Source organism: Bacillus rossius, assembly GCF_032445375.1.
Source record: "Bacillus rossius redtenbacheri isolate Brsri chromosome 4 unlocalized genomic scaffold, Brsri_v3 Brsri_v3_scf4_2, whole genome shotgun sequence".
NCBI lineage: Eukaryota > Metazoa > Arthropoda > Insecta > Phasmatodea > Bacillidae > Bacillus > Bacillus rossius.
In genome coordinates, this window is record NW_026962011.1 from 22,280,650 (window position 1) to 22,304,540 (window position 23,891).

General features: G+C 36.6%; 1 protein-coding gene across 3 annotated transcripts in view; it reads right to left on the minus strand.

Annotated features, from left to right (window-relative positions):
• Positions 1–322: 322 nt before the first annotated feature.
• Positions 323–23,891, minus strand: part of LOC134542266 (protein dispatched) — an 87,179-nt gene continuing 63,610 nt past the window's right edge. For all 3 annotated transcript variants that reach the window (XM_063386386.1, XM_063386385.1, XM_063386384.1), the window contains exons 12-14: positions 20,246–20,458; positions 17,565–17,742; positions 323–12,268 (exon numbers count right to left, since the gene is read on the minus strand). In XM_063386386.1, coding sequence (XP_063242456.1) covers positions 10,730–12,268; positions 17,565–17,742; positions 20,246–20,458 — 1,930 coding nt within the window. In that variant the 3' untranslated portion in view covers positions 323–10,729. The remainder of the gene's footprint in view (positions 12,269–17,564; positions 17,743–20,245; positions 20,459–23,891) is intronic.

A 23,891-nucleotide genomic window follows, 5' to 3' on the forward strand; every position in this document is an offset into this window, starting at 1 on the left:
AGGCCCAAAAAATATCTGTATACAAAAAAATCATGTAAATCTGTTGCTCCGTTGCAGTGTGCAAGGACAGACAGACACACACACACACACTTTCACATTTATAATATTATTAGGGATGTATTGAGAAAATGATACTCTGATTCCTGCCATTTCAAATTGTACCCATGTGTATCCATATACTATGGATCACATTTAATTTATATAACATCGGATTCTTACTAACTTGTGTAAACAAATAGTATGTGATTCTTTTGTCATCTCTTAAGTAGTACACAATCAGCTACGTCAAAAGAATTAAAGGACAAATAAAAACCCACAATGATCACATATGTACATATTTTTTATTCATCACATTCATACACACACAACTGTGTCCACGCACTGCAAGTACATCTAAATCACAGGCACAGGTAACAGAGGCTGTGACCGGCCATCACAAAGCAGCCACCGACTCATTTAATGTTCCCAAATTTCCTGACTCGCAAATGCAACTGCACCTGTTAAACCTATCTTCATATACCAGTTGTTTGTTACCAAGGTTAAATTTATGGCATTTCAATTGTCTTAATTACTACCCCCTCCCCCCAAAAAAAATTCTATAAAAAAAATTGATAAAACAGGAAATCTAATTTTTTTTAACTCTAATATATTTAATTTGTGCACAAAAAAGTTACTAAAAAATGTGGACAGTGATTGAAGCAGGCAACGATCACCACAGTGATCCATAAAAATGCAATGGTCACCAACTGCAATGTTTTCTTCTACGTTTCAGTGGTTATATTCAGCCAATAGACAGTTCTCGGAAATAAAGGTAAAAAATTGGTTGTCTGTAAAGTCGGTTTACGGACGATAAATTAACTTGACAACGTCATAACAAAACATTGATGAAATGATTGCATACTTTTATGGATAAAATTGAATCATTTTTATTGAATTATCACTATTTTGTATGGATACAAAGAAGGAGTGAAATGAAATCTATAATTTAATTGATAAATTTACTTTTATTTGCACTCATTAATTCAAATATGTTTATTACTTTAATGAACAGACTATTTTAACTATAACTTTTATACATGTTTGCTATTTAACTTCTTCCAATCTGTGTTATTATGTTAAGGATAGGACGATGATAGGAAAAGTAGGAAACGAATGGGAGTGTTTCAAGTTTAATGTGCCCCAAAAAAGTCAAATCGATGGTTGTTCCAATCGAGTGGAAGAGAGATAGATGCGGCGCAAGCGTACAATGAGCGCAATGGGACAATGTGTGTAACGGGACACTTTTTAGTGCGTGCAGCCGGCGTTCATCGATTTATTAGAACATTGTCATGTCAAAAAAAAAGAATTACGATTTAAATTCAAACCTAACTTCACTCTGTGCTTGTGCTCTGCCAACTGAGATGGTTAACAAAGGCCAGTCTCAATGTCGCTTCTATTTGGGTCACTCGACTAATTTAACTTCAACTGAACCGTGTGAATTCCTCCATCTCTTGCCTTTCTGCTAACTGAATTCATCTTACTACCTGAGTCTACACTTATACCTAAATTGGGACACACTTGTGGTTCGCACGGGGTATAATCCCACCACCTCTCAAACTGAAGGTTGTAAGTTTTCCTCCACTAACATCAAATTATTCTTTAAGTAACAAAAGTATAATAAAATAAAATAATTTCATAACTTCTTGAATCTATGGTACACTTGTTTTTTCTTTGATGTTCGGGTACTGTTACAAACATGCAAAACTTTTTTAAGTAGGGGGTAAGAACGCACAAACATCACGGCATAAGATTTGTTTTCAAGCCACCCGTAACTGAAGCTCGAAACTGATTCTCCGGCACAAATGCAAGCAACAAGTTTTAAAGACACACACACACGACTGATTTGCTGAGTCCAATCACAGCAACTGCATAACATGAAAGCCATTTTAAAAATCAAGAGAGATAATATATTTTATTACATATCATCACAGAACTCATTTCTTATTTTCATTTGAAAACATGAATAATTACAAACATTTTAAAACCAAATAAAAAAATATTAATAAATTATTCCACACAATCTAAGTACAAACCAAGTAAAATATTTTGTGCTTAGCTGACATCACAAATGTGTCAATTATTTCACATCTCGGAACCCAGTCTCTGATGAATAGTTGAGGCTTCACAGAAGCTCGGATTAGAAACCCCTCCTCCTCGAAATATATAAGTTGTGATCAGCAGGAAGTGTTCAATCCCTCAATGGGCTTTGTATCCATCACTGCTGATGAAATATGCAAAGGGAGATCTATTAACATCGTGCTTACAGTGGTTTGGTCTTTACATCCTGTCGACTATCAAGTGTGCTGCCAGATACCTGACAGTCATCATCAGAGTAGACACAGTTCAAAAATAATACAGTATGTCTATAAAAGAATGTCCCAGTTTCAATGGTATATTATAACAGTTTAATTTAGACTACACAAATCATACATCAACTGAAGGTAAACTAACCTAGTTTCTCTTACAAATATTCAATAAACTTTAGTTACATGGCACACATCCAACCTGAAGTCCAATTCTTGCCACACTTTGGTTGACAAGTTCAGAGTAATGGAAGCAATAGCCTCTTTAATTCTGTGTCTCAACTCTGGCAAATTAATAGGTAGCGGCGTAATGTAGACAATATTTTATAAAGCCCAAAAAAAATTGCATGGTGTTCTGTCGTCTCGACCAATTCAACAGTCAGGAACTCTGATGTTCAATCACTCTCGTACAAAGAGATTCCAATGGGGAGGGGCTCCATTCTGTTGCCAAATAAAGTTTATAGGTCCACCCTCTACTAATTGGGGAAAGAGCCATTCTTTCAACATAGGTGGTGCTGCAAGCGAGAAAACAACAAAGCAGTACTCGTGCATGCGCTTATATAAAACTGTTTGAGTTACTCTTTGTGATCTTGCAACCAATACACTACACCGCTTTCACTTGATAATTACTATTAAAGTTTATAACTCGTACATTCTTTTATGAACGTATTGTATAAAGCTGCTTCTGCTCCCCAGCCGTCAGTTTCAAGCTCTTGGTCAGTTGGAGCTAGTCCGTAATCATCCCGGCTGCAGTCCAGTGGTTTGGTGGTGAGGAAGAGGACCAGCGCATGCAATCATTTTTCTGCTAAAAAAACTAAACTTCAGCTGCCTTACGATTTAGTGACAATAAATATGTTACATTTAGAATGTAAATGCACATTCCCAGTTTTTTTTTTATTTGGCAAGAACCCAAAATTGCAAACCAAAAACTATTCAATTAGAAGTTTAAGAATAAAATACCGTATGTAAACAGACAGATCAACGAATAAATATTGCAGTGATCATAAGACAACAAACCCTCGCAGAAAATATACTGTCAAAAATGCAGCCAGAAAGAGTTAAAATGACATATTTTTTTTTACATAATTTTGTAAGTATGGAGTCAAGAAAAGTAAAAATGTTTCAACATCGAGTAATGAGTTCCCATTTGTGTGTTTAGGCCTGTGTTGGAGCCTCTGCAAACTATACGTGACCCGTGGGCTGCTGGTTGGCAGACAGCAGACACTGACTGAGACAACAATGGCTGGAATAAATGTAGCAAATTATACCAAATGTAGATTGTGCTAGTTGTGGGCAGGTAGAAAGATAGATATGGGATGAAAGTTACGTCAAATGACGGACAACTGGATGGGTAAAGATCACCCAAGTATATACGCCTCCATAGTTAGTCAAAATAAAACATAAACATTAAAAAGCTCTGTAGCTTGACTGCATCCAACAAACGGATAATTGTAGCCATGGAGACATAAGACAAAACACCACACAACATACAGAAAAATACTACATATCAAGATTTCCAATGGAAAGAAGCAAATGAAATGAAAGCCAAAATGATCCTTACAGCAAGACTGTGATGTCATTGGTGGACATCTAACAAATTCATGAGCAGTCGCTTACATAAATTAGTGCTTTTTCATTTAAATACAGGAATCTGGTGACACAGAAAATCTAAATAGTACTTGAAACACAAAAAACTCCTCCGTAATGAAGCTTTTCTTTGCACTGGAAAACCATACTGTATTATATAGTTTATAAATGGGTTTTTCTTTCAACGTGGTGAGTACCACACACTACCCAGTGTCTTTAGCTCGATGCCATGTCCAGTCATGCATGTGTGTCTCAATCTTAGGCAAACATTGGGTAGCGTTTGTTTACAGTGCCTATGATAGCAAATTTAAGCACTAAAAAACAAGGATGATGATAAACAATAGAGTACATATAAATAACAAGAAAAACAGCAAGTTGCAACAGCCCTCTGTTGAGGCACAAAAATAATTTTGCACAAAGTTCTCAACGCAAGAATCACAACAACAGCTACAGCAAGTTTGACACAATTTATCAACATTCTATTCTAAAATAATGTCTTCAATTAAAAACTCATTTAAGTCTTTGACTTGAGCATTTTAATTATTTACAAACTCGTACAAAGTATAACTCAATAATTCAACATTTTATAGGCCATTTCTTATGAAACATCAATAACATTTTGTACAACAATTGCATTCAACGCTAGGTAACAATCTACACACTTAGAAGGAAAACATTCTTCCTTATAAATAAGCTTAGCAGCCTAGAAAATAAATAGGTAAACAAGACAAACATGCTAAAACAAGGATTTTTAAAATTATAACGTAACAGCACTCAGAAATTCACACAGTGATCTGGGAAACAGACAATAGTTTCCTAAAAATGAGTCAATGATGTTTAACATAGAATAAAATACCCATAAGTATATCAATTAAGACTTAAAATTTGTATTTAAATCTGAAAAAAAATATTCTGTACTAAAACTTATAACATACAAACTTCTCAGAAGAATTTACAATATATACTAATTTTAATTATTTGTTGGTACTTTTAAGCCAAGTTCTTTGTGAGGAGATTATACACTACAGTACACCAACAGATTACGAGACATGGAACTTATGTAAAACGGTATGAAACAGTACTGAAGTAAATTGTTTACAGGCATCCTGGTGCAGCATGGTCAAGCATGGCTTATCAAAACAAGAGTATGTATTATGTACTTACCCTACATCACAGGAAATGTTTTGATCAGTGCATGGAGCAAGGTGGCATTGGGAAAGACACTGATTTAACTTAATAGCTCAGACACACATCATTGCTGGTTTACACTGTCAAGGGGAAATCTCAGGAATGGTCAACAAATATACATGCATTAACACATGGTGAAAAAGCCAAGATCAACTGGTCATATGCTAAATACTTTGACAACATAGAGAATCCCATTAAAGGAAATCAGTCAGAAATAATGACAGTATAAACTAATGCAATAGGCTGACAACTATGAGAAGCTGCTACAGCAAAAATAAATATAAAAAACTCCTGTGAACACAGCAACGCACTGGTGAACCCAAACTAAAAAGATAATCTGGACGACAAAATGACAACAGCATGGCTGAACAGTGGGCTTTTCATGACGAAACAGTTGTGATATTTCGGGAACTGGCATCTACTCCCGCCATCATGCACATACTAAGAACTGCTTGTCAAATTTCACAATCAAAATCATATTCACAACAAAAAAAAACAGACTATAGACAAGTTTCAATGTTAGAACTGTGATCATCAGCTTCCCTGTAAATGAGGATGCATGTACATTGGAAAAACTGGCAAGACCCTTTCAATGCGCATTATAGAGCACAGAAACAGCATGGGCGAAACATTAAATTCTAAACTTGACAAACGTGCCTGACCCTCAGGGCAAGACACCGGCCAATAACATCAGCTCACAGGTGTGCGGCCAATCAGGAGAAGATGCCAGTCCCCAATACATCATAATTTATCTCTAACAGAGAGCTTATCGTGTTCATTTGTGCTGTTTTAGTGCCGCCCATCTGCTGTGATTGGCTAGTTCGCCATGTGTTTGCACATTCAACTTTTTTTTTACATTTCTGAAGATTTTCCCACAGCAACCAGCGTGAACCAGCAATGAAGTAGGTTCAAGCCAATCTGCTCCCCTGCAAGAACCATTCAAAGAATGTGGTATGCACCGGACTCATATTTCAGGGGACCCGGGTACAAATCCCTTTTATGATTTCATGGTAATAACTCCAGGCAAATACTGCAGCCATACACGATTCCTTCCCGATATTCCTGTTCTGTATCATAGCTTTACTGTCTCTGATCGCCGTCGATGAGACATTAAACCGTTAAACCAGAATTTAAATAATTTATCACTGTGTGGATTTCCCAGAATGGTTAGTCATGAACGTACTTCATCCAGATTGTGCAAATGTTTTCCTTGTACACAGTCATGAAGCTTTACATTAACATAGCATAAACTCTCTGTCAAATCAAGCTATTCAAAAATAAAACACAAGACATAAAAAACTTACATGTATTATCAAATTACAAATATGTGTATCATGATAGGTACTGACATTTAAAAGTTTAACCCATCATTTGTTTATAATACTGGTTAGTCGTTAATGTGCCAGATCTACAGACAACTACAACTCAACAATCACACACATGTTTATTATATTGTAGCCAGATAAAAGCTGCAACATTTCTATGACTACTAATGTACATTACAAAATTAGACAGATCTTAAAACTTTTATTTCTCTTTAATTCATATCAACATACTACATGACAATGCACATTTGTTTTTCTCTCAAAATATTTGGTAGGTGACTTACAAAAAGTTCTTCATAACGCATACTAACCAGAATGGTGACGATATTATTATTATTATTATTATTATACACAATAAATTTTCAGTAAGACATGTTTTCTGATCACAGCATTATTTTCTCAAGTATCTAATACACATGAACATTATAACACACTGGTAGAACACTTACCAATAAATATGTGTTACTAAAGTACACAATACATAGTACATAAGTACATCTTAAATGTGAGATTCAGGGGAGACAAGAATAGAAACGTGGCAGGTTAATATTGTAATACAACTAGGATAACTTTTTTTTCAGTTTTGCCATGTGGTTGTGACTGTTGAAAGTGAAGCACGCAAACATGCTGAGGTAAATACTAACAACATTTATCTCTGTATCCGGTTAGTACGTTACACGGATGGATGCCTCCATGTGAAAAATTACACAGGACAAAGAGTTAGTGACTTATAGTCTCACCAAACAAAATTACTTTGATCCCAAATGTATTTAGTTTACTTTAATAACCCTCCCATGTAATAGTTTTTGTTTACGCAACCTATGCAATGCATGTGCTATCTGACACTACTGCGTATAATCACAGTTCGCCTCAGCAGATTGGAATAATTTCTGTTAAATAAATGTTTCCACAAAGTTGTAGGTGTTTACCCAAACTCCAGCATTTTTAAAATTTAGTGCTAGGTTTGTTTTTAAAACCAAAAATAAATTAGACAGTAAGAATTTTATTAAATTTAATTAATTAAATTCAATAGACATCAAGGACACACATCAATGGTATTAAAATACTGGATTAAGTTAAAATTGAAAGTGTTTATTGAACAACATTTCACACACTCAATTACTTAACTAATTTAATTAATTAAAACCAAATCTTTCAAAGGTTTTTCTTTTTGTATTCTATAATATTTTTATCAAAACTGCTTTAAATTTCTTGACAATGAACTTTTTTTATAGTTACTAATATTATTTTGCCATTTTTTGCACGTATTTTGCAAAATGATACTTAACATATTTATAAAAATTAATTAGATTGTTTTTGAGAAATACGCAATTGCTTCAAAAGTACTAAATTTAAATAACAGAAAAATTCTACTCACAATTTAATTTATAACATAACCAAAATAATTTTTTTTTTAAATGTAATTTGTGCATTCATTCCCTTGAATGAAATGTTGACAAGGTTTCATTATATTGGTTCCATTAGTGACATAATATGTATAACTTTCAAGGGGTTGAATTTGAAACATTGAATATGTTTTTAGGCAAAATTTGAATGTGACAAATGGTCTTTAGTTTTCAAACAAAATTGTAAGCATTATTGTTGCTCTACACTACCAAGTCAGGTCAACATCACTGCAGATTGCTAGACTTTGGCCCAACAATAAACAACCATAAATTACAATCCATGGCAAAACTGTTAGTTTGATTTTGTTACATCTACGCATAATTGCTTGCGACAAGTTTATAAAGAAATAATTCTTGGACCACAAACCTCAACAAAATTATGCTAAAAAATAACAGCTCTTCCCACAAGTGTGGCAATTTGGCACAAAACCACATCTGGATCCAGCAAAATTAATTTTATACTTCTGCCACATCCAGATACGGGATAAGAAAAAAAAAAGCTAGTACATCTAACAACTCTGGCAAAACTCTCATCAAAACATGAAGGGAACATTGCAATAAAATACATCACAGACTCTTTTTAATACTGAACAAGCTACAGTGAGAGAGAACTCAAAGTACATAATACCTTGTGACCTCTCTGAAACAAAGAGTTATGTATATGTACGCTGGTACATAAAATCAGTACTTACAGCAGACAACCAATAATCATAAAGTCAGATTTGTTGAAATAATAACACAAAAAAAAGTGTATAGATCAAGTTTCTGAAGCTATGGAACAATGTTCAAAAGTGAGTAGTGAGTCTATTTATCATAAATATGATTCATATTATTTATTATAGCTCTAGTTATCTCTGTTTTATTTATGTATATCATTTAATATACCTATTATTTTTTTAAGTAACAAATATAAATTTGACAAGCTGCTGCTGCTTCTTAAGTCCAACATTTGTTGGCAGATACATGAACAAAACATCAAACCTAATATATAAAAAATAGCAAAAAAATAATTAGTTAAACATAAAATTATAAAGGTATGAATTTCATTACATTGATACCTGTAGATTATTTGTGAATTGATAGTATAGCTCTAAACCTCCAGTACTTATGTTGTACTGGAAGAATCAAAATGCATTTCCTTACTATAGTAACTAGAAAGGAAGTCCTTAGGCTTCCTACTGCTACTGTAGTGTTTGACGGTTTCTCTGTGAAACTGAACTTGTTAACAGCGTTTGGATGCTTTTTTTTCCTAATAAAATTTGCATATTCAGTGCATCTTACACAATTGATATTTTTTATTTAATGTTATTGTTAATGTACATATCGTATGTCAGGTTAGGGTGCAGGAGCAAAGATAAAACTGCTATGGACACAACATGAAGAAGAACAAAGACAAGTACGGGAATGATTAATTTAACTGCCCACAGAAAGAGCTGAGCACAGGAAGATAATCAAAGTGTGGTTAACAGAAGAAGAGGCTGTATACAAAGACAGAATAGATGGTTCACAAGAGAGGACATTACGACAGTTGGCAAAATTGTTAGAACTATTTCACACGGTGAAGTCAGCAGACATCAATGAAACATAACTGTGAAAATTAAGTTACACCCATTTTTTTGTGTTTTATGTTACAATAATGTATGAATATATACACTGAAGTTCTCAAAATAAGGATAAATCATTTTTCCTTAAAACAAAAGTCTCAAAAGAGAAGTGTAACTTTTATAAACCACTGTAGAATCTTCTTATGAATAAATTACAGTGTTTTCTCGCATAATCGTTGCACATTTTATTCTAAAATCAAGTTTGAAAAGTAGGGGTGCGACATTTATGTGGAAAATTTTTTTTTTGTTAGGTTAAGTTATTCATAAAAACAAAACCCGTTCATGGAAAGAACGTTTATTTAAAAAAAGGCGGAGTATACAAGAGCAAGCCAAACAATTTATATTAATAATTCATTAAACAAAAATCAAACTGTAACACGAATGCAAGCCACTTGAATCTGTGATGTGAACCAACGCGTAACTATTGCCGTAGTACACATTTACCACGAAAGAATGCGGGCCATCAAATGAAGTTAACTTGGCACTCGACAGAGAGCATGCGTTGTATGCACTCAATGAGATATCGATATTCGACTACGTGCGCGCGCTCTATACGGGAAGCAACATAAGCAAACACGAATGATGCCAACTAGCGCTGGCTACATGTTCATAAGCGGTACACCGCGGCTACGCAGATGATCAGACAAAGGAAATAACTTTTAAAAACGTCTTTAAAAGAAAATTTACACGTCAGACAACTTCGTATTTCCGTTAATTAAATAAGTATGTGATAATGTCCGAATAAATATTAGATTTCTACTTTAAAATGTACATTGTTTTATACGGAAAAGATATCTACACCGGTACACCACGGTGACGCAGACGATCAGATAAAGATAATAATGTTTAAAAACGTCTTTAAAAGAAAATTTACATGTCAGACAACTTCGTATTTCCGTTAATTAAATAAGTGGTAAATTCCGAATAAATATTAGATTTCTACTTTAAAATACATCGTTTTATATGGAAAAGATACCTACACAAAGCGCTCTGCATCTAATAGCAGGACCAAAAACATAATGCGACGTTTACGCGAGAAGTTTTTTTATCCCAATTTTGACGGCCAAAAATATAGGTGCGACGATTCTGCGAGTGCGACAATTATGCGATAAAAGAGGGTATATATTTCACTTCTAACTCTGCATCACAACATATACAACCACTTATTGTATAAAATAAATCATATATGTCTCCTCTTATCTTGAAATGACTTAAAATGATAAAGCTTACATATGGCAGCAGCTTATCTTGGGTGCAACATGATGCCATGTCACGGCTCAGTACTTCATCAGCGGCACCTCTGTCTCGTGGGGACCGTGGCGGAGGTCCAGGTCCATGTCATCTATGAGGACTATGGTGGTGGCGCTGGTTGCCGAAGGCGACTGGTCGGCAGGCAGAGACACCTTCCTAGTGAGGCGGCAGTTGGAGGCAGCCTGGGCAGCCGAGGCACTGCCAGAACGCTTCAGCCTGCGGCCGAGACTCGAGTGGCGGCGCGAGGACAGGGCGTCCAACTCGTGGCTCTCCGAAGAGCTCTGGTGCAGAGGGTACGCGGTGCTGGACGTCGAGAGCGTCGACTCCGACAGAACGTTCGTGTACGCGGTCTTGTCGACCTGATCGTTGTCGACGGAGCCGACACCACTCCCCCCTGTGTCACCCCCGCAGCACCGCTCCACGGTGGGGTACGAGAACTGGCCGAAGCCGTTCTGGGGCCCGCCGATGCGCAGCAGAGCGCCCAAGAAAAACGTGGAGTACACCCAGCTCACCACCATCACCACAACCAGGAAGACTCCTATCTGGATGTATGCTAGGACGGATGAGGGCAGCATGAAAGCACCTGCCGCGGCGGTGGTCAGCGCCGCCATGGCCGTGGGGCCGCCCATGCGAGAGATGGCGAACGCCACTGCAGAGCTGCGATCATCGTCCCCACCGGGGCACATGCGGTAGTGCACGCCGTAGTGCAAGCTGAAGTCGACGGCGAGGCCGATCGCCACCGAGATCGCCACGGACTCCAGCACATTCAACTTCCAGCCGAGGAGGACCAGGGTGGCCACCGTCACAAAGATGATGCAAGTGATGGTAAATATGGCGTACAGTGAGATCAGGATGTTGAGGGTAACCAGGAGCAGCACGGCTAGAGCAATCCCCATCGAGACTCCGATGGCCAGAAGCGTGTCCTGCGAGAGCGTGCGCTGGAGGTCGTAGAATTCGAGGTCGCTGATGAACCACCCGCCCTGCATCCCAGGCGGGGCCCGGTTCAACTGTCTCTTGGTCCAGCTTTCAACTTGCCGGTAGAACCTGTCCATGTCTCTGAATGACATGCTGAAGGAATGGTTGCTGTCGTATTCCACGACGACGGCACAGATCTTGGGTGGGTCGGAGCCCTTACAAAACTTGGGACCCGCCACCCCCGGCATGAAGTACTCAAGGGGAGTCCGGTACAGGTCCGCGATGGCTAGCACCACGCACTGCTCAAACACTTCCCTTGCAAAGGAGCGGCGCTTAACACCACAGCAGGGGGTGCGGTTGAGTCGGTCAATGGGGTCGATGCACCTGCGCTCCATCCAGGAGGAGAAGGACTCTATGAAGCAGTTGGGAAGAAGCGGGCCCAGCTCAGGCTGGTACCACGACTGGTTGCGCAGGCGGTGACAGAAACCCATGAGCCAGCGCTGGGACTCAGGAGCGGCCATGTCGAAGGAAGGATCTAGCTGCAGAGAGCCCCGGGAGTACGGGTCCAGGTAGTTTCCGTTGTCAACTGGCAGCACCCCCCACACAAAGCGCAGTGGCAGCTTCGTGTTCAAGCTGAAGTCGCCGTTTCCCTACACAACAAGATATCACATCATATATATTAATATCAGGAGACCACAATTAATATAATGCAATGTATGCTATGTAATAAGAAAAACATAATAAACTACAATTAAATGCACACACAGAAATACACAACACTCAGATAATGAAGCAATGAGAAACCAGGCATTTGCACTAAAATAGTACCAAATTAATCCATATTCATTTCAATCAGCCAATATAACCCAGTCAGTACGTAATCAGAATCAGTAGAAACACAGCCAATAAATGCTTATAGTCAACTATCAATTCTATAGACTGTCATGGTTTCTGGGAAAAGTTCCATTATTTCAAAGAGGTCATATCTAAATTCGGACCAATTTGAATCTTTCCCAATCCCTAAATTAAAAAAATTACGTTTTTCACGAGAAGGCAGTGTTCAAAATTCTCTAGCAACAAATGAGTAAATGACACAATTTACATTAACATTAATTTTTAAAGGTAAATTAATGTTCCTACACTCTTACTCAAGCAAATTTTCCAGTTATTTCCTTGTTTTACCTGTCCCACCCAACATTTTTTCCTGTCTGAGCAGACTATCTGGAAAGATAACTGGTAGAATAAAATATACATGTTTATTAAGACATATTTCAAAATATATAACATACAGAATCGACTATAATAAATTTCCATGCATCAGTAGCAGCTGTGCGTCCAGTAGCGGACGTGCGTCCATATAGGTCGGAAGTGTTTGTGCACGGTTCGCCGATCTTTGTACGTAATCTTGCTCTGTTGTTTAGTGTACTAATGTTTTATCAGCACCAAGTTTCCAGGTTTTTGTTTTTCTTTTAGTGATGTAAATTCTACTGAGTTGGATCGAGTTGACTACATGAACATGATTAGATCTCCAACCAATAAACAGTCTATGACAACTACATATAAGATGCCTGGGTCAACATCAGCCGATTGAAATTTTGAAGCCTAAAACTACCAAGTTGGCTACCATGAACATGGATGAGTTACTCAAGATTGTGAAGTCTCTTTGTAATAAGGTGGAGGACCTGAACAGCAAAAACCAGGTTCTGAAAACACTTCTTCTAGACTCTCCAGAAATGAGACCTATGAAATAAAGCAGGAACTGTTTCACATTAGACAAGGGTCTGAATGTCCAGTGAAATCAGGGAACCTCGTACAGTAAAGTGCTTTTTAATCCTGTAAGTAACAAGGCTGTTGATACCACTGTGTCCCTGGCCGGTTCCGGCGACTACACACCAACTCAGTGCAACTCATACATTGTCATGTACTCAGTCAGCAACAACAAGCGTGCTGATAGTGACAACTTTACACTGGTACAACGTGCACAAAAACCCAGAACTAATATAACCTCAGGAGCAAAATGTGAGCCAGAGAAGAAAAAAAAACACGAAAGTGAGCATCAAGAACACAACAACACTGAAAACAGTACTTCAAGAAAACCAAGGCTCTCTTCATTACGAGATTCAATCCATCAGTCCAGGAAAAAGAAGTCATTGACTATATATCTAACAAACTGAATCTATCACAAATTAAGGTGACTAAACTTAGAACCAAATATAATTCAAATGCTTAATTTCATGTTTCTGTACTTAAAAATGACTAACAGGATCAATAGTATGTATTATTTTCTGACCAAGCGGCTGCATGATAAGCCCATTCTACGGCAAACTTCATCCGGAACAGATTATCAGTAATGAAACTGACAATGAAAAACTGGATGATCCTCTTAGGCTCATTCTTAAACTCTCAACTGCTAGTGTGTGTGCTTCCACATCTTCTCAGGTGCCTGGAGGAACACCTTACTTTAACACTGTGCTGCCAAAACCTAAGGAGTTGGTAATTACTACCAGAATGTCAGAGGATTAAGTCAGTTGAGTTCTTTGACAATATTGTTAGTTCTCATTATGATATTATTTACCTCACTGAGACTTGGCTCAATGCAAACAGCGTAACATCACACTATTTCACCGACCAATACCATGTTTTTAGAATTGATAGAAATCCTCAAATAACCAAGAAGAAAAGAGGTGGCGGCATTTTAACAGCTGTTAACCAGTCTACATTTATCTCAATTCCACTTATTGACACTTTAGATTTTCCAGGTATTGAAGCAGTGTGGCTGAAAATACAAATGTCTACTTTCAAAACTTTAATTAACATCCAGCCCCAGATACTACTCCAGATTTTTATCATAACTATTTTGAGTTTTAGAAGATAAACTCTCATCACTTCAGGATGACATCATGATTCTTGGTGATTTTAATGTACCAGGCATTGACAGGATCAATCTTAACCCCTTCTATACAGCACCTACACATGACAACACTAAGGTGCACCATTTACTTAATTTTGTATCTATCCTCTGACTAAAACAGTGTAATAATATCCAACCCTATATAAATCTTCTAGATTTGTGCTTAATGAATCTACATCAATGTAAAAAGCTTACGATGTTATAAAATAAGATACAGCAAAACCCCTTATTTGCACTTTTCATGGGGACAAAGTAAAAAAGTGTAAAAAGCGGGAAAGTGTAAATAAAGGGAAAAGTATAAAAAGGAGTACAGTTTACCTTATTTAGAATTTTTTTTCTTTTGTTTAATAGCACATACTACAATGCAGGTACAAACACACTAACAACAAATTTTACTTTAGTATTTAATCAATTATTAATTTACCACATTTGACAAAAATAAAAAAAGAATGAAAGCCAAAATGTTTTTCTGATTACTTCCTAAAAAATAAATTTGAAATTTTCTTCTGCTTGCTTTTTTGGCTGTTCAAGGAGATTATTTGCCTCTCCAAATTATAAATACAGTTGCAACCGGCAGGGTTTATAACAAATACGGGCTACATACACATTGCTCACAGTAAAAAATTTTTTAAGAAAAGGCCGCAAATTGATGAATATTTACCGTCAATAGCGCGCCAAACGCGGAGAAAGGTCATTGTACTCGGTCAGCTGCTGTAACGACGCGGCGGTGCATGCGCACTCTATGCTCCGCCCAGACTCATGACGCCATCAGCCGCCAACCAATAGATGCGAGCTTAGCGGAAAAAAATATAAGCTCCACCTCCCGTGTACCAATTTTGTCCAGTTCTAATACCAGTTTATTGGTATACGCACCAGTTTTCTCGCTGCCGTGACATGTTCAAGTTTACGTTTATCATGATGTCTTGATACCAATAATTAATTATTTACGATCCCCAGAAATAAATGGTTAGTTTAAAAAATATGGCGTCAACTGTACAATACTTCCCAAATTATAAAAGACGTATAAAACAGTTACCAAGACACCGCTCATTTTATCTTGTGAAGTTTATGTCTCGTACCAGTATTTCGGCTAAGTTGTGACATAAATACAGTATCAGAACTTACAAGCAGCCATGTTTGTACATTCATGAGTTTACGTTTTCCCCTCGTGCATTTTAGATTGTCTCCTGCTATAATTACTCGTACTTTTACACGCCTAGGCTTAAATTATTACATGTTTAGAAATAAAAGCAACTTTTCATGTTATAAAATATGTATATTTTGCTATTTAAAATGTTCATTGCCTACTAGCTCCACGGTATTTTCTGGTTGTTTATGGTTGTTACGTGACGTAAATAGCGGGATTGATTCGATTTTTGAGACGTAATTCGCGGGAAAGTATTGTATTGGACTATATGGGAACCAAACGGGACCTGAAGAATATAGTGCAAATAACGGGAAAACGTAAATAACGGTAACGTAAATAAGGGGTTTCGCTGTATGTATCATCCTGTTTTATACATTATAACACGTCTCAGAAATTCCAGATAATTTTTCAACTGCCCATTCATACAGTTGGATAGGTGTTAAAATTTGGTTGTCATATGGACGTTGTAGCCTTGCTCTTGCAGCAAATCTCTTCACTGAGCCCCCAACTCCATCACATGGTCCTTTTCCATGGGCAGTAACGAAAAAATGCCTTTCTGCCTCTACACCAATGTCTTGCTTATAACATAAGTTGATAAAGTGTTTCTTATTTTTATATTGTGCAGTGCATCCATCTGAGTAATAAAAAAATATTTTTGTCACTGATTAAAACTTTGTTGTCATGAATTTGACAAGATTTTTCTGGAATGTATACACAGAAACAGTGTTATGCTCCAAATATTGTGAAATTACAACAAAACTTATATGCTTAAGATTATTATTCTCTCTGTAATAAATCACTAATGGGTGTATTGTCATATGATCACTTGCCCAGTGGAAACTTTGAGCTTCGTCCTGAGCGACATACATATATTGTTACGAGTGAGGAAAATGAGTCTGTAAGGATAGCCCAATTAATTTTTATACTGTTTCATTTACCACTAATATTTACATTACCAATTAAATCACCACACTTAATGTCCGTTTACAGATCACTAAATATCTGTCCAGTCCACAATTCACACAACTCTCTGGAGCTAGGCTCAACAGTGGTTCCCCCCTTACCACGCACCTGTCCACACACACACACAGTCTCGCACAACTCTGTCACATACACACGGTCCCGTCGCGCCGCTCGCCAAACTCGCACTTCACTCTCTCACCCGTTGAAACTCCCGGAACTCTCGCGGAGGCCGGTGTTGCCACTTATGAACCCTTGGCAGTCTTTCTAAAATGGACTGGTGTGGTTGTGATGTGTTGCGTCATCCTGGGCCGACCCGAAACTCGAATCCAGAATATTACCGCTTATTCACGCCACTCCACACAGAATGACCAGGCCGCCAAGGGATAGATAACAGCACCGAAGAAGGAGAGCGTGGTAGTGGAAGTGGGGGGGGGGGGGGGGGTGTTTGGCGGTAACGAGGTCAGGCTGGTATAATCCCCGAACAGTATGCACGCTTGACATCAGTGGTCCAGTGCGGAGCTGCCAGGAAGCTCTGGTACCTGGCTCGTGTCGTGACCTTGTCTCCACGTTCATAACACCATGGACACTTTTTGAAGTTCCTTATCACCCGTCTCAGAAATCTTACAACAATACAAAAATTATTATTTTTATCAGCAACACAATCATGAATCCTACTTACTGAAACAGTAAATCAGAAAAATTAAATAAATATGCAAATATCTACTAATAGCAAGCATATTTACTAGTCACAGTGGTGTGTCAATAACTCTGTATGTAGGAATAAGTACTTGTTAGTACATAGATCAGCTTGACCTCAAACAATTATAAAACTAGGTAATTAAAAATGAGGGTGTTTACTGAAAATCATTTTACTGCAGGCAACCCTGCCTCCCAATCATTAAAATGCTCTGTTAGGTCAACCAACCTTATGCAGCCGCTCAAACCAGAAAATGTCCTTGTACACGAGATCGTATTGCTCGAACAGGTGGTGGCTGTCAAAGAGCTGGAAGTCCTTGGAGTCGGGCAGCTTGAGGCGAGGGTAGTAGAACACCACGACGACACTGGCTGCCGCCACAGCCCCCAGGACAACCACCCACACGTACCTGTGGCATCACCAGTCCTTTACCTCTCGCCCTCCCCTTCTTTAGATGCATGAGGCACATCAGCTGACATCAAGTGTATTGTTTTAACTGGAAAAACAAATGTGAAAATGTGTACAGTGAAATGAAACTTGCTAAAAGAAACAGGCAACACTGTCCTGAAATAAAAAGACATAAACTCTAAGCAAACTAAAAATTCCGGCAGTGCAGAAATGTGACCTGGCAACCAAGATCAACAACCAGAATCTATCTGAAATATTTGAACGCAAGCAGTTTTATTGGTGCCAGATTAAAGAATGTGCCGCACCATAGAATGACGGCTAAAAGACCTTTACTGTAGTAATGGAACTACTGACTGCCCTTCAGCAACCACCATGCAGTTGTTAGGTAATGATTCCGCCAAAATGTAAGAAACAACATGCGAGTATATATTTAAACACAAAATGCACTCTGAATTATGCATGCTCTGATGAACTGGTTCACACAAATTGCATGTTGGATAGTTGGCATGGCCCAGCTCATAATGGCCTTAGAAGGGCCTTAGAGAATCCGAGGATCAGCATCTAACCCACAATTCGCAGCAATTTTTAAGCCTTTTTGTGATCTGATATTTTCTCATATCACTTATTTTAAAATAAATATATGTATTATGTAAGTTTTGAGTATACTTTATATTAATTTTCATCAAGAAGTACAAAAATTATGCTTTAAGGTGAGAGAAAGGGGGTAGGGTTTTTTTTTTCTTTCGAAATCTCCGAAATCAAGCTCCGAGTAAAACTGTGATTTGTACAAAAAAACAAATCCACGGACTGTGTATATCTACAGTACACCCCTGTTAGGAAGTTTCATCAAGGAACTTAGAAATTTAGACTTATTAGCAGAGAATTTCATTAAAAGGGTAATATTGTATGCATTTATAGGTCCAGTACTAAATTTTTTAAAATTATTATGCAGGATATTTTCTTAAGTAAGGATACAGGTATTTGATCTTTTGCATGTTAAACTGGTGTTATAGTTCCAGATATCTATGAACTGGTTTTAGCAATCTCTTTACTTTTAATTTTTTTTTATGTAGAATATTAAAAAAAAATTGCAGGACTGTCTTTGAAGTGTTATCTCTTATCTCACATTTTGAGTCATGAATAATATATAGTTATTCACATAGAAGCTACTCTTTAATAAATTCTAAAATAGCATATAGGAATTACGTATCATATTGGTTAAGACTATTCCAAATAGTATGTGCTAGTAGAGTTCTACATATTTTAATATTATATTACTTACATCACTAATACCAAGACTAGTGGTCAGGAGTGTAGACCTTTGGTATTACTCACTGTATTACCTGTGCATCATAAAGTTTGTTTTCCTGAGATCTTATTTAAAATTGAGATATAACAGTATAATATGTGTTGTGCATAAGTTAATGGGCATTTACAATAGTTTGCCATCATATAGGCAACATTAAATTACAAAAGATAAATTATACAAAATTTAATAATCTAGAGAAATTATTGATACTAATGCGTGATTTTACAAATAATGTTTATTAGTCATTCTCATTGTGAGTCAAACTCACTCTACTGATGTCTTCGTTATATTACTAAACAGTAGAATAATAATACTCAATAGAGGTTTTAAACTTATGGGCATCACACTAAAATGTCACACAACAAATGTGTAATGTATTTATCATAGTTCTATTTATACTCGTGCCTAAATGTTTAGGGAAGTTACTAGACAAACAGATACACAGAAACACACACACACATATACCACTCATGTATCCTTGAAAAGTTACTTATGTCCATTCCTCCCATCCGCAGCCCAAAGACGAGGGCTGGAGCTACCAACCCCTAAAAACCTAATATTCACTTAGTACCTTTAAGGGGCCCGCCTCGTCAGGGGTGTATGTGTGTTGGTGAGCGGGATGATAAGTGCGACGCTCGCTGGTGCTTCCAGCACGGTATAGCCTCTAAGCGCAAGTCTCTGAACTGGCGCGCATTCGTCTCGTCGTCAAAGGATAACTGTGAAATTTGAGCGGTGACCGTAACATTATATGGCGGAGAAATGAAGATAAAGGTGTTATGCAAGCCCCTTAAGTGCTTTCAAGAATCTGTACTGATTGTTTTATGCCTAAAAATTACTCTGAAAACACGCGTTTTAGGCATTTTAACGCTTGTAAAAATACAGTTTAAAAACTTAATCCGAAATTTAAAGTACTTTTCTGCCCCCAGCGAACTCTTAAATGCTATTCGTAAATAGGCCCCACTCGGATATCTTGGTTTTTCCCGAAGCTCTGCACACCGCATGTGTTCCCGGGTAGGCGGGGCCCTTAAGGATATTAGGTATAAAAATAAATTACGCATTAAAGATAATGGAAAGTTCATAGTCATTTCCCTTCCCGATTACATTTTCCATAGCTGATACTTCATATCTTTCATGTATAAAGAGAGAGAGAGAGCCAGTCCAAGGTTTGGTCCGCCAGACCGGGGGTGACCCGCACCTGAGCTTCACGACGAGCAGCAGCAGAGCTCGGTCGAGGGCCGCGTGCACCTGGTCTGCGGCCGCCCGTGCGGGCTGGAGGCGGTTGGCCAGGGCAGACCACTTGGACGGCACCATGGGCGGACAGCAGCAGCGCTCCGACACCACCACGCTCGCCGGCAGCCACGTCACCATCAGCACGAAGTTGGCCAGCGTCGCCGTGCCCGCGAACACGCTGCCGACAACGCGTCACGTCACCACCAGACCTCCCAACATTTGGCTCAAATAACGAGTCTGCGAGTACTACGGAAATATCTCATATTCGTCAATTATTTGCCATTCAGTTCAATATTTCAAATTAAATAATTTTTTTTTTAAATATTCGTAACAAATTTTTTCAAGTGGGACTCACTCACAAAAAATTTAAATAAGACGAGTGTAACATGCATGAACCCAAGAAGGTTTACGGAGAAATTTGGATTTGTTTTCTGTAACATGTATATAGTACATGTTCTTTATATGTAACAAATAATACTTCATTAGTATGATTTTAAGGTTAATAATTATTAAAAATCCTTTATATTTATGCATATAATTGATTTCATAAACAAAACAATTTTCAAATTTAAAATTTGTCACGGTTTAAGCAAATGCATCAGCGGGTTTTTTTCATTGCATTTTACACCACTCTAGAATGGTTCCACATACATATATGTATTTCTGTATTTTTTTATAAAAAAAATTCAAGAAAATTTTTTACTGTATGTTTAAATATGATTCATTAAATATTCTAGGTTCAAAATTCAATTTGAATAAAAAAACAGGGCTCACAGAAGCCCAGCTTAGATATTAAAAAAATAGTTCCCATGTAATTCTTTGCACATGTACTGCAAGAGTAAACAAAAACTTTGCTGTCTAGTTGCCCGCAAAAGACCTTCTTAAGTCTGAGCCAGCCTGGTGTAATAACTATTATTTAAAAATTTGGTAAAGTAGAGCCTCAGGCCCTGTAATTTTTAAGATAGGAAATGCATCCTATACCCCAGATTTTTTAACAAAATGCTGACAGACACAGAGGCGGATCCGGTGATGACTTGAGGGAGGGGCTGCATTGGTAATGTAGAAAAAAACAATCCAGCAGTTACTTAACATGAACGACTGTCAACTGTTTGCAAACTCAGAAAAATCATGCACTAAAAGTGTTTACCAAGCAATACTCTACAAGTTGTACTAAACTATTCACCTTGTATTTAGTATTATATTTACTTATAGCCATCAAAAATTTGTGTTTGTAATGCACTAACGTGTGATTAAATACATTTATTTATAAACAGTTCAAACACCAATAACAATTTCAGATTCAGTTCATGCACAATATCTTCTCTAGAAATAGGACAGAATTTTAATATACTTGAGTACCTAATAATAAGAAACAGAATTCATAAAAACCTCATTACGGTGTTCTTATATGCATAAAAATTACCGATAAAATTTTTTAATGCACTATAAATTTCTTAAAAAATGCTATGAAAAAGTAGGTTCTTTTTTTTCATTTTAGCAGATCATAACATTATAAAATACATATTAATTTATAATACTACACTTACAGAAATAAAGTTCACTTTAAATCATCCAAAACAACATACATACGTAGTTTAAAGACTGTATAACCACATTTTCTGACACTTTAGTTCCTGCAAGCAGTAAACAGTATACTGACATTTCAAATTTTTATTAAATTTCCAGGTTTGTTCACACCTATGAAACCCCTTTTGCACTGAAAAATTATATTTGATAAGAATCACTAATCAAATTGAAGCCTGCAATTTACACGCAAACCTACCAAACACAATGTCAATTTAAATAGTAATCTCATGATTATTTGCTTACCGGTACTTTATCACCCTGTAATCAAGTAGCATAAGGGCCATCAATATTTGTTGAGGCATGCACAGAAAGCACCATCCATTGGGATGCACCCAAGAATGGCATTTACTAAAGAGATACCATGTACTACTAAAGACATTCCTTTCCCACAGAAACATAAGGTGGAGGAGACATAAAAACAATTCAAGATGTTATTTTGGACATACCACTTGTGTTAAAAATAACATCTTGAATCAATCTTTGCCATTTCAAGAACCGTTTGAAGAACGTATAAAATAAATATCTGAATATGTACATCTAATGTACCTTGCATAACATCGACTGGACAGAGACATCACAATTTTGACACAGAGACAACTTTGGTAAATTGTTAAATAGTGACTTTATGCTTATAAATGATCACTATCTCTTTATCAGGTATTGTTTTCATTTACAAATTTGCTATTTTGTTAAATTAAGGTTTACACCATCTGGCCCTGTCCATGGGAAATTTTAAAATTACCTATCATTTTGGCTTTTTGGTGACAAGTAACTAAGAACTACTACATAAATGCACACATAATTTGTGATGTACAAACATGTTTAAGAGTGTTTATAATAATGTACGTTAATGAGTTATTCTGTAAGACTGTATTATTTGTAATGTTTTAAACTATTTTTATTTTTAAAAAGAATTTTACTACCATTATGATACTAATTGCTGATTGCAATTGCACTTATTGATACTACATTGGCCTGAAGTTAAGTCGACCTCGAACATATGCTGACCTATCTATTTATTTCCTCACAACTACGCTTTTGTGGCTACTGTTTTTTTTTTTTTTATTCTAATATAATTTCAAATTGAATATCACAATATTCACGAATATCAAATATTTTTCTAATCACATTTTAACATACACTGAAATATTTTTTCACACTTTAGAGGAGTTTAAAAAAAATTTATCCAAACTACAGTAAAATAAAAAAGTGAGTAATATACATGGAACCATTACAAAAAGAAGTATAAAAAATATTTAAAAAATGGCATTGCATTTTCTTAAACCAGTAAATTTTAAGTTTAAAAGTTGTTTTGTTGATATTATTAATAAATAAAAAACAATGTGTAAATAAAGTTGCACTACAAATCAAAAATTTTCAATAAAATCTTAGCCTCAAAAATTTTACATTTTGTTTTTCAATGATTTTATTTTGTAAATGTATCAGATATGGTGTAGGCCCATCTATTGGTAACAAATAATTTGGAAAGAAAAAAACTGTAATGTTGAATCAAATGTACAATTATTCATGAATATATAATGTCAAATTATTTACGAATATCAAATATTTTTCGAGTACTTGCAGACCCCCACTCACAACTAGGATGCACTTTTAAACCCCAGTGATAACAATAAGTAATAACATATTATAATAGTTTTCAAATACAGTGACAAGTCTTCAATCCTGTATTTAATGATTCAGCATATTCCATCATCCAGCACCAACCAAGCCACTCACATTTTTGTATAATCTAACTATAAATAATACAGTACACACAAAAAAGAAAACTTAAGTATGACTCAACCTAACTGTTTGCTGCATCATAAAAATAACTTATTTTAATTTGCTTTTACAAAGTTACAACTAAGTTTCCTGCTTAATAAATTAAAATTTATTTCATTTACCAAAAATAATGTAATATAATTTACAGTAGAATCCCGCTGATGCGACCCCTCACGGTTTCCGAAAAAACTGACTTATAAACGGAATGGTCGCAATAGAGAATTCGGGGTGTCACCGCATTG